This window comes from Musa acuminata, chromosome BXJ1-9, assembly GCF_036884655.1.
Source record: "Musa acuminata AAA Group cultivar baxijiao chromosome BXJ1-9, Cavendish_Baxijiao_AAA, whole genome shotgun sequence".
In the NCBI taxonomy this organism is placed as follows: domain Eukaryota; kingdom Viridiplantae; phylum Streptophyta; class Magnoliopsida; order Zingiberales; family Musaceae; genus Musa; species Musa acuminata.
Window position 1 is genome coordinate 9,225,001 of NC_088335.1, and position 16,088 is coordinate 9,241,088.

The window sequence follows — 16,088 nt, forward strand, 5'->3', positions numbered from 1 at the left end:
ATCAAGGATAAGCAAATTTTGATATAAACTCCAAGAACTTGGTATGTAAAACTCCTAACCAGTTGTTCTGAACAGTTTTCATCATTCCATTTGCAACAGTTTGCTCATTAATGGCTAATCAGTTTATATGGAAGTAAACAGTTAAATGTCGCAAGGAAATGCACTTTTAAATAAAATCTATTGTTAACTTCAAGAATTGTGCACCTGTGGCCATGCTAAATTCAATGACTCATAAAGAAATAAAAACCAAACTACACCAAAAATAGCTGATTGAATTAATTTATAAGAAAAGGTGAGCATGAACACTGACCTGACGGTGGTAAGCTGCCACTGATTTATGAAGCTTTCTGTAAACAAGAACTACTCGTTTAGTGTAGGGCTTCAAAGTAATTCTCACTTTTTCAACATGAGGCTTGGTGACAGTAGCAACTTGGTCGATGTAAGGTTTTGAAAGTTTCTTGGCTTCCTAATGCCATAATATATGGAAAATTTGCAGGCATAAGTGCTAAATATAAAAAGAACAATGAAACATCATAGTCAAATTCATAAAGGACTTTAAAAATCACTGTTTAGAACTGCTTAAAAATACCTGCAAGTATGGATCTGCCACTTTTTGTACTTTTTGTACATGTGGTGCTATCGTATTCTTTGATGTCTCATAAACTTCCATGGTTTTTGTGGATACTTGTTGCACATAAGGCTCAGCACTTGTGACAAGAATTACCCATCTTTCTTTAACAGCAGGAACCCATCTCTTCATAGCAAAGAAAAGAATTATTGGAATTGAACCAAACTGTATTTCAAGAACTATCTTCTTTGAAGGGATTTTCTATTCAAACATGTATGCTGGATGAATGTCCATGAAGGAACTAGTGAACCAAAATTCTGCTTCCTATTTTACTCACATGAAATCATCATGCCATTAAACCACTTGGAAGAGTAAAATAAGTCAAATAATTCCAATATAGATAGGAGAATTTCGTAGCCAGGAGCAAGGTTCTAAATACGAGGCATAATACCCAGCATGACATGTCATCTACTGGTCTGACAAGAGACCAACACATGGTGCTGTTCAGAACGGGGTGTATTGAACTATACACTTCCCGTTTTGTATGCACCTATTGTAATATATATATATAATTTTTTTAAATATGGACTGACTGTATACAACTGTCAATAGCTACTGACAGTTGTTGAAGGCTGTGAACAGCACTCTCTCTTCCTTTTCCTCCTCTCTCTCCTCTGTTGCTGTCACCTCAGCATCTGCTCTCCTCCTCCCCCCTTTTCACATTCTTTCTTTGGTCTGGATGGTACCACCCCATAATAAGTGTCAGTATATTGATTTATACCATTGTCATACTAGTCTTGATCAGTATCAGAATTGGACCAAGATTTTAAACCTTGTCCAGGACTAGGAGTATTTAGTATTTACAATCATAAAACATGTACAATATTATGGTATTAAACAGATTAAGGTAGAAAGAATATAAAACCTCAACTATTTGAAATATTGATCAGTAACTTACAGTTTTAACAATTTCCAAGTGTGGTTCAAGCCATTTCTGTGCCTGTGCTGATTTATCTGATGCCTGCAACAAATTTGAGACTTAAAAGACTTAATTTAATATCAAAGAGTATTAAATTAATTAAAAATCATGATGCATTATGATAAACAACCTTTTGGAGGACAACATCCAAAGCAGGTTTGCCATGCTCCTTCCAATGGGTTTCTACAAGATTCTGAAGCATGGAATTACAACTATATCTAAGAGAAAATTCTCATGCATATACATATGTACAAACTATCATGTAAGGGACATACCTGACAATAACTTATATGAGTTGCAAACCAAGGAGGCAACCAAGCTCCATGGATCTGGCAAACAACAAAGAGATATTGTGACTTCTGTCAACTATGCAATCAGAAACAAAAAGTGAATTATTATTACACGTGGGTAATCACAAACATGATTCGCCTTACCGGTCCATACCGGTATACTAATCAGTTGTCGGTACGGTACATACTGAGCTGTACCTAGTGTACTGACACACAATACATGGGGGTATACCGATGTACCACCTATGTTAGTCCCCTATCGGACTGGTATATATCGCCCATACTGAGCAGTATATACCGCCTATACCGAGCGGTACACCATAGTATGATAAACCTTGATCACAAATAATATGAAGAAACCAATGTACATCAAACATTAAGCAGCTTAACAACAACAAGGTGCTAAAATCTCCCCAAAAGAGAGGGGAAAAAAAAGTGTAGTTTCCAGAATATTCGATTGTGCACAAAATTGACCCCAATTGTAAAATAAAAGTTACATTTAGAAATAAAATGAATGGTCTCGATCATTTCTCTTATTTCAAATCGACCCCAATTGTAAAATAAAAGTTACATTTAGAAATAAAATGAATGGTGTCAAGATTGTCGTATTGGCATGAAATAATAAAGTCATTGATATCTTACAATTTGAGGGAAAAATCAACTCATCAAGATCCTTTCTCTCTCACATTTTCACAAGTTTAAACAAAATAATGATGCTAACAAGTACATTTCAAACAAAATAATGAGCAAATCTTGTGATCTAAAACCATGTGAGAGAGAAGTGCAATGATAAAGTTAACATTTTGTAACGAGGGTATTCGATTACCAAAGGATCAACGCATACATAGAAATTGATAACCTTCTGCACAACTCATACTGTGGTATGCTGGATTGCACATTCTCTGTGCCTGCATAGACAAGCCAAAATTTGGCCTGGCTACATGAGTTGACCCACACCAACTGGCACATAAACCTTAATGCATATGTATCAAATGCAAAGGAAACTAGGAGCAAATTGATCCCTGGTCAGACTAAAATCATAAATTCAGGTCATAGAACATATAGGATGACACCACAAAGGACATTCCTTTTCAGTCTACCAAAGTGAATAAAGTAGTTTTACTTGACAGGAATGAAAATTCCAGGGTACTCAACATTCCACTGTTCATTTCTTTATAAAATACACATGAAATGTGGTAACTATAGTTCCTTGTTTCTTTCTTGGTATGAAACTAAGAGTGAAATCTGATCTCCCTAGTTCTCTTTCATAGACATCTGCAGAATGAACACTTCCACTGAACTAAAAAAAAATCAGATACGAGATCACTTCAAAACTGTCGTCCAATATCTCATTTGAGATTCTCAAAATCAGCTCAGAATATCCAACAGGATAATTCAGTCAAAAGTTGTTAAGACTGAAACTGCAAAACCTATACATCTAAAAGCTACAAACTATCAAAAACTTAGAGAAGGAAAGGGTGCAAACAAGCTAATGGAATCATTAGTTTAAAACCTCACCTTTGTCAGCTCTTCCAACTTGGCTGTTGCTTCAAGTTGTACAATTATTAGCTCTTCCTGAAAAGCATTTAGCAAATATATGAAGATCCATATGAAATAAATTATAATTAGGTAGATATGACAAACCTTTGCTACTTGAAGTGCCCGTTCAGTTTTCCTAATTAGGTGCTTTTGCTCATCATTTGTCTTCTCGAGCTACACATATAAATGGAAGAACTTATACTAGCAGCCAATATAAACTCTAGGATTTGAGAATATCAGGTCCATTAAAATTTTCAGACTAAGAAGTATGGAAGACACAATCACTTTCTGAGATAAACAAAAAGTGTTGTCTTTTTTATCAATTAAAATAAGAGTCTGTTTGTGTGACTTCCTCAGGTAGAAAGCCAAAAGAAAAAGCTTGGTACATCTCGATACTAGAGTAAAATGCTCAATATTAAATTTCAAGTCAAAATCAGTTTTCGTTTCTTTATAAGCAGCTTTCCTCTATAGAATATATGGTCACATGTATAGGACCAAACTGCCAATGAAAGCCAAGAGAATCCAATATGTCAAACCAGCAACCACATTTTTTTTATTGCTTAGGCACCTTCTCCATTTCCATTGTCATATAAGACTCATCCAGACCCCCATGTCTTAAAGAGTCACAAAGTAGATTTCCCAATCATGGTTTCACAGGCTTTGTGTCATGTTGCTAACCTTATCCCCATTCTGGCCTCTGGCTTTGCAGCAAAGATTCTAGTGACATACTGTAACGGACAAACTTCTAAACAAGATGTTGGATGTAATGCTTATGTATGTCCGTTGTCTTTTGGCATGTTCATGCCTTGTACAGAATGTAAAGGGGCGGCCGAAGGCTTAATAGTCCCATTTTAGTTGGGTTGGTGGCCTCTTTAGGCTTGTAAATAAAGGTTGTGTCATGTGGACACGTTCGAGAGCTTTTCGGTCAGTAATGGACCATTTTACCCTTTGTTGTGCAACTATTCAGAGCTTGTAAAGTCTGTTTGTAATTTGCATTGTCTATGAAGTGTTTTTCGGACATGTTTGCTTGTGGATCCCGATTGAGGCGTTCTCTTTAACCCGTTCTCTCTTTTGTTGGTCCTAAGGGACAATGGGAGGCTTCGGGGAGGCTGACCTTTGCGGACGGACGCGCGAGGGTGCCGCACGCCTTAGGCAAAACCAGCTAAGGTCGTGACAGTGTGGTATCAGAGCGGGACAAGCACTCATAGAAACACTTGACATGCAAACGTGGGGGACCTAGCGGGGCTGCGTTGAGGGCAGTCAGCACACGCGCGACCGTTTGAGGGAAAACGGGCATGGAGATGTAGGGAAAAGAGTCGCTCAGAGGAGCGGGCATCTGAGATTGGCATTCAGAGGAATGGCCAACCCTTCGCGCAAGAGGCACCACGAGAACAGGCAAGCTTGGAAGAATTTGGAGCGCACAAAGGTTGGGATGGCTGAGTTTGAGCTACGGCTCAACGTTGACAACTTTACTTGATGGTGCTCAAGGCAAGCGAGGCGCTTGGCAAAGGACGAGACCATGCAAAGTGGAATGAGTTGCTCAGCGACCGAAAGAGTTGTGCAAAGCTCACAGAGGTGAGGGGAATTGCTAACTCGAAGAATTCGGTACTCATGCATGGGCTTGTATGCGGACGATGGATTGTTCGTGGCCATCCCAAGGCGGTCGAGACTCGGCGCCATGGAGCATTGAAACTTTCTCTTCGACATGCGAAGGATACGTCCGGAGGAGGCTGAAATGTGCAACGAGTTCAGCATGTTGCTAGGCCTTGAGGGGTGCAGCGGTGGCTGTATTGACGTGGAGGCGCAATCTAGTAAGTGCGTTTGCAAGAGGCAGAACAATGCACAGTTTGTTCAGCAGATCGGAGTAGTCCAAGGGGATGGTGGTCTCCGAAACGAAGAGAGATGTTGCTCCAACGGGACAGTTATCCAGGAGGGATAAGTCTCAGCTCTCCAGAGGGAGAATCATGTGAGACGGACTTCACATGTTGAGGAGGAGTACCTCACAAACAACAACTCCACGAAGCTCGATGGACTGAGCAAGCGGCGAGGAGTCGTCGCATGATCTCGCTTGAGAGAATGCATTGGTGGATGCATTGCGAGATCAAGTGGGGGAGCGACCCAAAGCAACTCAAATGGAGGCACACTTGGAGTCGATATGGAGATCGGACTCAAGAGAGGGCTGACCCGTGGAATGGTGGGCGCGAGGGCCACCATCGACTCAATGCAAAAACGAGGAGCGGAGCAACTTGGGTGTAACTTGGCGAAGTACCCAAGCCGCATGAAGGGAGCCAGCATAGAAGTTGGAACATGGAGCAGAGGCACAGCGCTTTCCCTAGACAGAGGTCAAGGACATGAACTCTTGCAGAGGCAGGAGTAGAATCATGCTGTTCCCTGGGTCCTTCATTCTGACAGAGCGGACTCATCTTGCATGGTGCCAAAGACGAAGGGAGCTTCGGGGCACATGCACCTTATCTCGGAGGAGCATTCGATGGAGGAACTAAGGCGACTCAATTTGCGGAGGCGAAGTTGGGTACAGAAGGCCTTAGCACGGGGCAAGAGGACGCAGAGGCGGGTACTCTTGAAGAATATGCCACAGTGTTGCCATTTGAGTTGCTATGAAGAAAGCAGTGCGCAGCGGAGATTGTGCTGGTAGGGGCAGAGGCCCAGGATCCAGGCAATGGTGCACAAATTACAGCGAAGTCGGTGGACTTCGGGAGCTACTAGGCGACGGACTGTCCTAGAGCGGTGCTTCATCTAGGTGTGACCCAAGAGTGGGTGGATGAAGGTCGATTGCCAAAGGAGCGAACAAAATCGAAGGTGGAGGAGACCCTGCGATGTATTGGCAGAGGCCACACATGGAGGGTTCACAATTCGAGTTTATTCCACAAGGATCAGAATGCAATGGAGATGTCACCAGGAGGCGACATGGTGCAGCGGATCGTGGTGGAACAGTTCGTGGCAATGCGACACACACGACATAGTCCCGTGAGGGATGAGATCATATGGAGGTATGATCGGGAGCTACTGGGAGCTCCGCTTTGGTGAACAACACGACGGCAAGAAGGGCTATGGATTCAAGGAGTGAAGGCCATGGTACCGCAGAGGCGGGTCTTCCGGGCGTGCACCGAATTTTGCATCGGATGAAAACCTTGGTCATCAGCATATGGGGGCTGGGTTCCACCAAGGGAAAAGTTCGAATGCAAGTACCAGTGAGTCCCATGAGAGGGACTTGATCATGCAGAGGTATGATCGAAGCAGCTGGAGAGTTGGACTGCTCCAGAGCTCATATTCGCTTAAGGGAGCCCGACAAGTCAGAGGACAAGGTCGAGTAAGCGAACGTTGCTACCAAGGAAGCTAAGGAGAACAGAATCGGTGCAAACCCGACAATGTGATGGCAGAGGCCATGCATGGGAGTTGCAGTCTGTCTTTCCATCGACCAAACAGACTGCTTGGAGAACACAGAGGTGTTGAAGCAGGAGGTCGAAAGGGGCGAGGAAGCGACGACGAGTCCAGAGGGACTTAGCTACCCAAAATCAAGCATCAGTTAGAATGGAGGTGGACTCAGAGGAGTGCCACGGAGACATCTCTACTGATTGTGAAGGAAAGGGATACAGAGGCGAGGCGACGGATAGTAGGGCCATGGGCATGGCAGCGCCATGGTACCGCAGAGGCGGGACTTCCGTGCAAGTCATTGATCCCTTGCTCTCACGGAGGGAGAGCGCTTGGTCGTGAAAGGGGCCGAGGAGGTGGAGCATGCAGAGGCAATCTCCAAGTACCGAGACAAGGCTGAAGGGCAGAGGCCAAGAAACTTCGTAAGACCGGTGTCAACAAGTTTCTCATCAAGATAGCCGTAAGTGAAGGACTTCGGGTCATGCAAGAGTGCACGACCAAGGAACGAAGCAGGCAGTACGCGGTGCTGTACCTTTGCTACTCAGTGGAGTAGGCGGCAGGGTTGATGGAGAAGACGGTACAATCCCAGAGGCGACCTTATCTATCAGAGAATTACTCCAAGTTGGGGTGAAAACTTCCTGCATTCCAGAAGTTCAATGGCATTGAGAAGGTGAATCACAGTAGCTAACTCAACGCAAGGAGTGCAAACACTTCAAGTGCTTCAGAAGTGTGAGCAAAGAGCAGGGGAAGGCCAGTAACCAGCTCGATGCATGAAGTACAACCTCGAGGAGGCGGGCGAAGTCAAGTAACCTTTGCCTTCTCAACTCTTAAGAGAATGGGCGAAACCGAGTACCCCAGTTCTCTTATCTATCCAGCAGAGGAGCTCTGCACAAGTTCAAAGACCCTTCGAAGATAATGGAAGACAATAGTTGTCAAAATCCTCACCAACGGTGATCAGTGCTACTGAGAGTAGATTGTCCGCTTCATTTCCCAACGAAATGCCAATCGAAAGCGGAAGTGATGCGAACCTACTTGGATGTGACAACTAACTGAAAGAAGAGTCAATGAGCAGATTTTGTGGAGGAAGGACCCAAAACTTCAGAAGTTTGCGAGGCAATGCTCGTTAAAGCTCCAACAAGCATCCACCCAGTTCAAGCAGCATGTGGAAATTTTGAGAAACTGGCGCAGTAAGAATGGTCTTTTCCTTCATTTGGTGGATCCGCAGGAATCAACGAGGATCAATACAACTCAGCCAACCCCACACCAGAGTCAGAGTCATTGGCGAGTTGAAGCAGCATGGCGGATCAAAGGTTCGACTACTCAGAAACAGCAGCGGAGAGCAGCTGGGAGCCAGGAGGCGCATTGCAGCTGGAGCGGAAGATTGAAGACTCAGCAAAGGCGAAGAGTTGCAGTGTTCACAAAGGCTTCGACGAGGACGTCGAAGAGATAAGTGGGGGAGAATGTAACGGACAAACTTCTAAACAAGATGTTGGATGTAATGCTTATGTCTGTCCGTTGTCTTTTGGCATGTTCATGCCTTGTACAGAATGTAAAGGGGCGGCCGAAGGCTTAATAGTCCCATTTTAGTTGGGTTGGTGGCCTCTTTAGGCTTGTAAATAAAGGTTGTGTCATGTGGACACGTTCGAGAGCTTTTCGGTCTGTAATGGACCATTTTACCCTTTGTTGTGCAACTATTCAGAGCTTGTAAAGTCTGTTTGTAATTTGCATTGTCTATGAAGTGTTTTTCGGACATGTTTGCTTGTGGATCCCGATTGAGGCGTTCTCTTTAACCCGTTCTCTCTTTTGTTGGTCCTAAGGGACAATGGGAGGCTTCGGGGAGGCTGACCTTTGCGGACGGACGCGCGAGGGTGCCGCACGCCTTAGGCAAAACCAGCTAAGGTCGTGACAATACGGTAATATAAAGATAGGTGGGTTACTTGCGTCGCAAAAAAACAAATCTGGTTCCAAAAGCACGGATACACCAAAACAGGACACCTGGACATAATGCATAAAAGGCACAGTTATGCCTTGATACCACTAGGAAACATCTTGCATGTGCCATGGCAAGTATCACAATTGAAAAAATAAAGAGAAAAAAATGATGTTTCGAGTACTAGACATGGTGACAGATTGCATATTTAGTATGTTCTTCTTAGGTTAATTGGTTATCGGGTCAGCTCAACATTCATAATGTTTGGCAAGTAACATGATATGGTTTCTTCAAAGCTGCCAAGCGAGTAAAATACTTTACTAACTCAAGGGTCCCAGGGAAACCCCACCAAACAAGTAAATGATGTGTACTGTTTGATCCTGATTAAGCAGTAGTAAAACATGTTATCAAAAACAGGATAAGACCATATAAGCAACAAGTTTCGTAACATTTGTTAAGTAACAATAAGAATGTTATGCAAATCGAGGTTTTAAATTTCGAATTGTACCACCTGTACCAAGCGATACGTACCGGTCCGCCAGCTGACCGATACGTGGACCGCTCACTACCAGGTGGTATCAGTAAGTAGAAAGAACGAAGAGCATGATGGCGAGGAAGACAAGGTTGCGGCGCTCGTTGGACGAAAAAGGCTTGACAGAGAAGAGGGTTGGACGTGGCGGGACACAAAGAAGCGCTCCGTCGGGCGAAACACAATAGGGGGCAGGTCCTCGCTTCATCGGGCGGAACACTGTAGGGGGCGGGTCCTCGCTCCATCGGGCGAAATGTGGTAGGGGGCGAGGGATCATAGCCGCTGTGGATGGGGAGGTCACGGTCAACGACGAAGGAAGGGATCCTAGCCCAAGTAGGACTGCTGCTTCCTCTTCTCGCTCTCGTTGGTATCTTGGTCTTCTTCCTCACAGTCGCTGAGGGCGGCAGCGGTGGGAGAGCGAGAGATGAGCTCGCCCTAGGCTAGATCCCCACTGGATCCGGCTATCGTGGGAGCATTACGGAGTACCTCACGGGAGATGAGTTCGAGCTGGGGAAGGAGGCGACGTGTTGCATCCTCGCCCGCCCCGCCATCACCCCCTTTCCGTCTCTCGAGATGGAAAGGGGATATTTTTATAAACAATTTTTTTAGTAATTATTACTCAGAAACATATAAAAATACATATGTTTATGAGTAAACATACGTATATAAACATATTTTTATATACATATGTATATAAACATATGTATATAAAAATACATATACTGAGCGGTATGCCTTGGTACGCCATACACCAGTACGGTACAAAATTAAAAATCTTGATGCAAATCCTACAATAAATATTAGATCAACAAACAACCATTCACACAGTTAGCTTGCCAGTCTCAAAATAGAATATTATTATTCCTCATACATAATCTGTTACTAGTTTTATCCAATTCACAACCAACTCTCTCTGTCTCTTCACCTTTCAAATTCCACCACTCAGTTGTTGAATACTTTTCAATCTTCTTTTTTTTTTTTTCCATTTTCATTCCTATGCCTAGTGTTACTAAAGCTATTTTATCTAACCTCTAAAGGGAAAAACCAAATGACAATAAGCAGTATGTTCTTATATGTAATCAGATTCATCTGTTCTCCTGAAGTATGGCAGGTACTATCATTAGTCATGTCAAAGTTGACAACCATGTCATCTATGTTCTTTTCTTTGTGTGCTCCACGTTTCAAGATCTTTTTTGATAGATACTTTCCAATGTGGTAGGTAAAAGTATTTTCCTTTATGTGATATCTTATTCTCATGCATATTTCCGAGCTTCCATTTGATATAATCTGCTAATCAAATTCCAGGAGCATACATTTGAATATTACTAGTTCTCTTTTCTCCAAGGACAAACTTAAGAACCATGATTCCAGAGCCAACTCTTTTAATCTCAATAACAAGTACCAAATCCCAAATCTTCCTCTACAATCAATTTTTACCACATTTTAGGATTTTCAATGATGTAAATAAAGTATATATATATATATATATATATATATATATATATATATATATATATATATATATATATACATACATATAAATATATATACAAATATATATATATACATATATATACATATATATACATATATATATATATAGTATTCTCCATTCTCTAGATTAATTCCCTATGCACAAATTTTGCATGAAAAAAATATTATGTTAATTCTCTCTTATTGTGTCTATCATCATCTCAAACGACCCTAATTGTCCACTCTGTAAGTGTTCCCTAGATTGTAGATTACCAAGCTAGCACATTAGCACATACCCTTGAACCAATTTTACTCCCAGAACATCTGATATACAGTGACCACCCACATTAATATGTTTTACGATGAGTTGTCAGCAGCTACACTTTAGAATGAGTTAAAAAGTGTTGGTGCATGAATATTTTCAAGTACATGAAATAGTAAAACAAAGAGTTGTTTGCAGTTGTAACACAATCTAAAATTTGTAATATATACGTATATAACAGCAACATATCTTCTCCAATATAGCTTAGACATTACAAGTGTAGTGCTTGCTTCATGTCAAATTTTCAATTGCTAACAAATGACAACACTAATTAAAATATGCTGCATTAGATAAAAATTGTAACACAAACAGCGACATGTAGATATGTACCAAGCATATGACACAAGCATAAAGTAATAGCATGAAACTTTGAAATACTTACATTTTCTAGTTTCAAAATCAGTTCTTGCACTTTTTTCTCCGCTTCACTAGCTCGAGCCTCCAAAGCACCTCTGTTATTGCTCTGTGTTTCAAGCTCATTTCTGAGATTGTCAACCTGCCCAGGGTAGGTGTGTGTCACAAGTACAGCAGTTTAAAGTGTTATACATAACTAGTCTACTGTCATACCTGCTTCTCAAGTCCAGCAGCTCGAGTATATGCTTTCCCTAATAACTCTTCAGCATCAAGAGCACCCTTTTTCTGAAAAGGCAAAAGAAGAAAATACAACATGAAGATCCGGCAATCCATATGAGAGAACACTATCATCCATATAAAGTTAACCTGGAGCGATTCTATTTGACTATTCAATGTGGAAATTGTTGCTGACTTCTCTTGGATAATCTTCTCCAGATTTTTGATGCGGTCATCTCTATTATTTAGTTCACGGGTCCTATCGGAGATACCAATCTCTAAAGTAAAGATCACCAAAACAGAAAAAAAAAAAATCATTAGTGAGAAACTAATGTGGATAAATTGTATATTGCCATTATTGTACAAATAAAACATCATAGCATGCAATAACGAATACACACAAAAATTGCTCATCTCCGGTTCCTAGATTCAAAAGGTGGCGTTATCTCTAATATATGACACCAAAAAAAGGGTAAAATTCATGATTACTATATTTCCTCCATGAGGATCAAAATTGTGGCAGCGATCGTCATATCAAACTTAATTATCACTATGCTTCCACATATTATCTAGGAGAGAAAAATTAGTGTTTTGATGCAGCAGTCATCATATCAAACCTGATTATCACCATGCTACCACATATTATCTAGGAGAGAAAGTTCGTGTTTTGATTTATAATGATTAGCAACGTAGTCGAGAGAAAGCACAAAAGAAACGCCACCGGGATGCAAAGTTGAAACAAAGCGCGACCGAGAACCGGATCAACGGCCCTATACGGGAAAGAACCGAGATCCATTCCGGACTGACCTAAGTCCTGGATCTTCGATCTGAGCAGCTCCAATTCCCGCTTCAACGCGGAATCGGACGCCTCAGGTTCCGCGATCCCATCGCCGATCGCTGCTTCTTCCGCCCAAACTCCGGCGACAAGGAGGAAGAACACGATCGAAGCTATCACCAGCCTCGACGCCCCCATCAAGAGTTCCTTCTCTTCTCTTTCGCGACGTGGGTGAGGAAGAGAGCGGCGGGGAAGAGGAGGGAGGATGTACCGCGAGTCGGTTGGGTATTTATCAACGGTGAGCTCGTGAGGAAGGGAGATTATGATTGGAATGGAAGAGTCGTTGGCTCAGATTAAATCAAATCACGTGCGTAGATCTTAAAAGGTTAACAACCCTAACCCACAACCCAAACCCATTCTTTTGTAATTGCTTTCTACGTTAAGACCTTTCATTTCATTGCAGGGAAAAGATTCAAAAATGACTATTAGAATTAATTGTTTTATAAATTATGCAAAAAAAATTTAGAATTTTTAAATAAAAAATATGCAGAGATTTTTCTCTTTTTTTCAAAGAAAAAAGAATATAAAAAGAATTTTCTTTTTCACTAGAATCTGAGCCATCATGCTTTAATTTTTACAAAAACTATTTTGCAGACACCCTTTTGAATTTGTAAGATGAGATTTCATGCCCTCAATATGTTAATAACAATAATAAACCAAAATATTGCAACTAATTGAATCTATACAAGGAGGAAAGGACATAAATACCTTACAAAAGCATAAGTAGACGAGAGAGAGTTCATGAACACATCCTCTTTGTCATACAGCATTCTTCCTCCTGCCAAAACATACACTTCTTCTGGCACGAGCTGGCAGATCATAATTTATGATCGGTGGCGACAAGAACACGAGAACAAACCTATTCGAGTTCATGCTTGAGCGCATCCCATTTGTTCTGAGCCATGTCCTAATATTGTCAGTCAGAGAGAGCTTTGTGCTTGCTGTAACAAAGACGATGATGCTTTCAGTGGTGGCCGAAGCATCATGGAGATTGACCAGGGACTCCAACTTCATTTCTTCCTCCACATCAACATAGAACTGCTTAATATGTTTGCCGATGTGCTCATCTTGCTTCAGAAGAATCCTTACGGGTTTATACTGAATCTTACGGCATTGTAGCAGAGAAAGCCCATCCTGTACCTTGGATGGAAGAAGCTGGAATACTTTCCTGACCTGAAGAAAGTTTCAACTGTTTATTCCTAGCAAATTATCATTTTCATAAGTCATGAACTGCAATAAAGAAGATAAAGCAACGTTAGTTGTAGTAGAAAAGGGCCCAACCTGAATCCTTGAAGGAAGACGTTTGAAGATGTCAAAAACCTGCAACCACAGATTATGATTGTTATCAATAAACTTAAGCATGCTTTGGCAATCAAAATCTACATCAAATAAATGGGAACATAAGTCCACAATAGAGAGGGAGCATATGATGGACTCCCCTTATGGCTGTACAATAAGCATATGCCTTAAATCATATCTCTGTCATGGACATGCAACCATAGTTGTACGGTAAAATTTCATGTCAATTTTGGTCTATTGTGTGTGCAAGGAAAAATGGTATACATCCAAATCCAACTAAAGAGATTCGAAATGCACATGAGAACAGAAAGAAAGGACAATCACCACAAAAGGTTTGAAGACAGGTAATCAAATATCAAATACAACAGTTGCCATCAACAGAAAGAAAGAAAGAAGGCCCCTTCCCTTGGTCGGCAAACCAGTCAACAACCACCTCAGTAGCCATGCAAACATCTTTGTCACAAAAAAGATTTTATAGTTCAAAATCCATCCTAATATAAGAACAGAAGAAATAGCAACAAACACAATTTTATGTTAGGCCAAAAGAGAACCTGATCCAGCATCACATCTGCATGACCCAACCCAAACATCCCAAGGAAGCTAGGGAGGAGCAGTAACATGTCAAGAATGCAACCTGGAGTACCCACAGTGACATGGAAGCCATTTGAAAAATCTTGTTGATCCTCACAAACGCTAGTTGCTCCAGTAGCAGCATAAACCTTCACAACCAGATAGCATCCCAGTGCTCGCAACATCTTTTCAATTTTCTGTGCTCCTTTCCTAGTTGGAGAAAGAACCAAAGCCTGACACTCATGGAAACTATACACAAGCCATTGTAAAATTCCAGAACATAAAGCTACAGTCATTCCAGGCCCTGCCTGTGCTTGCTGAATAACATCAAGTCCCTTACAGAAGGAAACAATTCCTCTTTGTAGAATTGCAGAAGGATTCTTAAAGCCACTGGTAGTAAACAAAGAAACATGACATATCATTGTCCTAAGCTATGCACAGCACCAGATAATATTAGAAAAAGGCAAAATTAAAGAATCAAATATGCCTCTAAGAAGATCTTTATTGTAGTCCCATAGCTTCAAAACTCTCATGAACCTCATAATAAGAACTGAAGGTCTTGTCCATGTACTGCTGACCTATATCCCCATATCAAGTCAAAACCATACCATGACAAAACAAATAAAAAGAGTAAAAAAAAACATATACTGAGCATATGCAGATTATCAAGTACATTACAAAAAGAATAAAAGATGACAATTAACAAGCAAGTAACATACAGCTCATCTGGCTTCGCATCATATTGATGAGCATCAAATTGTGTTCTATCAGCTGCCGTTCTCATGTCTGCAAACAAGAGGCAAATGATAAACATATTTACTAAGAAGAGAATAAAATTAACAAACTCAAAAACAATAAATAAGTGAAGAAGCTATACAACGGAAGAGGAGGAGCTTTGTTTCTTGGCCCTTGCGCTCATGCAGATCAATCATAATCTAAATAAAGCCTCAAAAACTAGGTATTAGTGCAAGGCTTCCAAAAAGATAAGAGTGAAGATTTGAAAGGAAAAGAAAATGCAACATCGACTAGGAAGGGACTGAAGGGTGTCAAAAAGACGAAAAAGGGCCATCAATCCCCTCTAATGATAGGCTAACAAGTTAGGGCTTTGTCCCAGGTAGTCGGGAAAGGCTTCATTACAAGATTTAACATCTACTCATGAGGACAAAAGTGAAGTCAAACAAGAAAGAATTGCATAAGAAAGATTAAAGCCAGCAAAATGTAGCATTCTTGCCATGAAGAGATTGACGAATAAGAGAATGCACTGATTTGATGATGAAGGGATCTTTTATTTGGCAAGCGAAGGGCATAAGCAATCGAAACGCGGAACCAAACTCGTGATGTTTTCAACCAAAAGCAATGCATCGAGATGGAGAATAGACAAGGACATGGGGACCTGACGATCGAAGACCAAAGCGGGAAGCGGGAGAGAGCATGGCACGCGGCGACTTGTTCTCCCCCCAGGAAATTGAACGCCCAAACAAACTGTGGAGTGGCATTGTGATGCGACTCGTTTAACGACTCATTCGCGACCGGTAGAACGCTTCAGGACTCGTGCGATCAATCGAGCCCCTAGTCGTGCCTGGAGGCCATTCTCATTTCACTTCCAACAGTGTCTTTTCGTATCCCTCGACGTCCACATGGCGCAGTGTCTTCCAGCCCGCCTTGTTAACTTGAAAAGCTAGAGAAATGGAATATATATATATATATATATATATATATATATGTGGATCTCACGAAGTTTTAATTTCCAAATATGAGATTAAAATATTAAATGAAATTTCAGTAAAAATGTTA

The 16,088-nt window shown here is 41.3% G+C and overlaps 1 protein-coding gene and 1 pseudogene across 1 annotated transcript in view; both read right to left on the minus strand.

Moving 5' to 3' along the window:
• LOC135593070 (uncharacterized) overlaps nt 1-12,658 on the minus strand; it is a 14,283-nt gene extending 1,625 nt beyond the window's left edge. Inside the window, exons 1-11 of the mRNA XM_065082878.1 lie at nt 12,398-12,658; nt 11,741-11,868; nt 11,588-11,659; nt 11,403-11,516; nt 3,482-3,550; nt 3,356-3,412; nt 1,823-1,876; nt 1,678-1,740; nt 1,527-1,589; nt 590-754; nt 311-466 (exon numbers count right to left, since the gene is read on the minus strand). Of these exons, the coding sequence (XP_064938950.1) occupies nt 311-466; nt 590-754; nt 1,527-1,589; nt 1,678-1,740; nt 1,823-1,876; nt 3,356-3,412; nt 3,482-3,550; nt 11,403-11,516; nt 11,588-11,659; nt 11,741-11,868; nt 12,398-12,563 (1,107 nt within the window). The 5' untranslated portion in view covers nt 12,564-12,658. The remainder of the gene's footprint in view (nt 1-310; nt 467-589; nt 755-1,526; nt 1,590-1,677; nt 1,741-1,822; nt 1,877-3,355; nt 3,413-3,481; nt 3,551-11,402; nt 11,517-11,587; nt 11,660-11,740; nt 11,869-12,397) is intronic.
• A 526-nt stretch (nt 12,659-13,184) lies between these two features.
• Nucleotides 13,185-15,041, minus strand: LOC135594523 (eukaryotic initiation factor 4A-1-like; annotated as a pseudogene).
• Nucleotides 15,042-16,088: the final 1,047 nt, after the last annotated feature.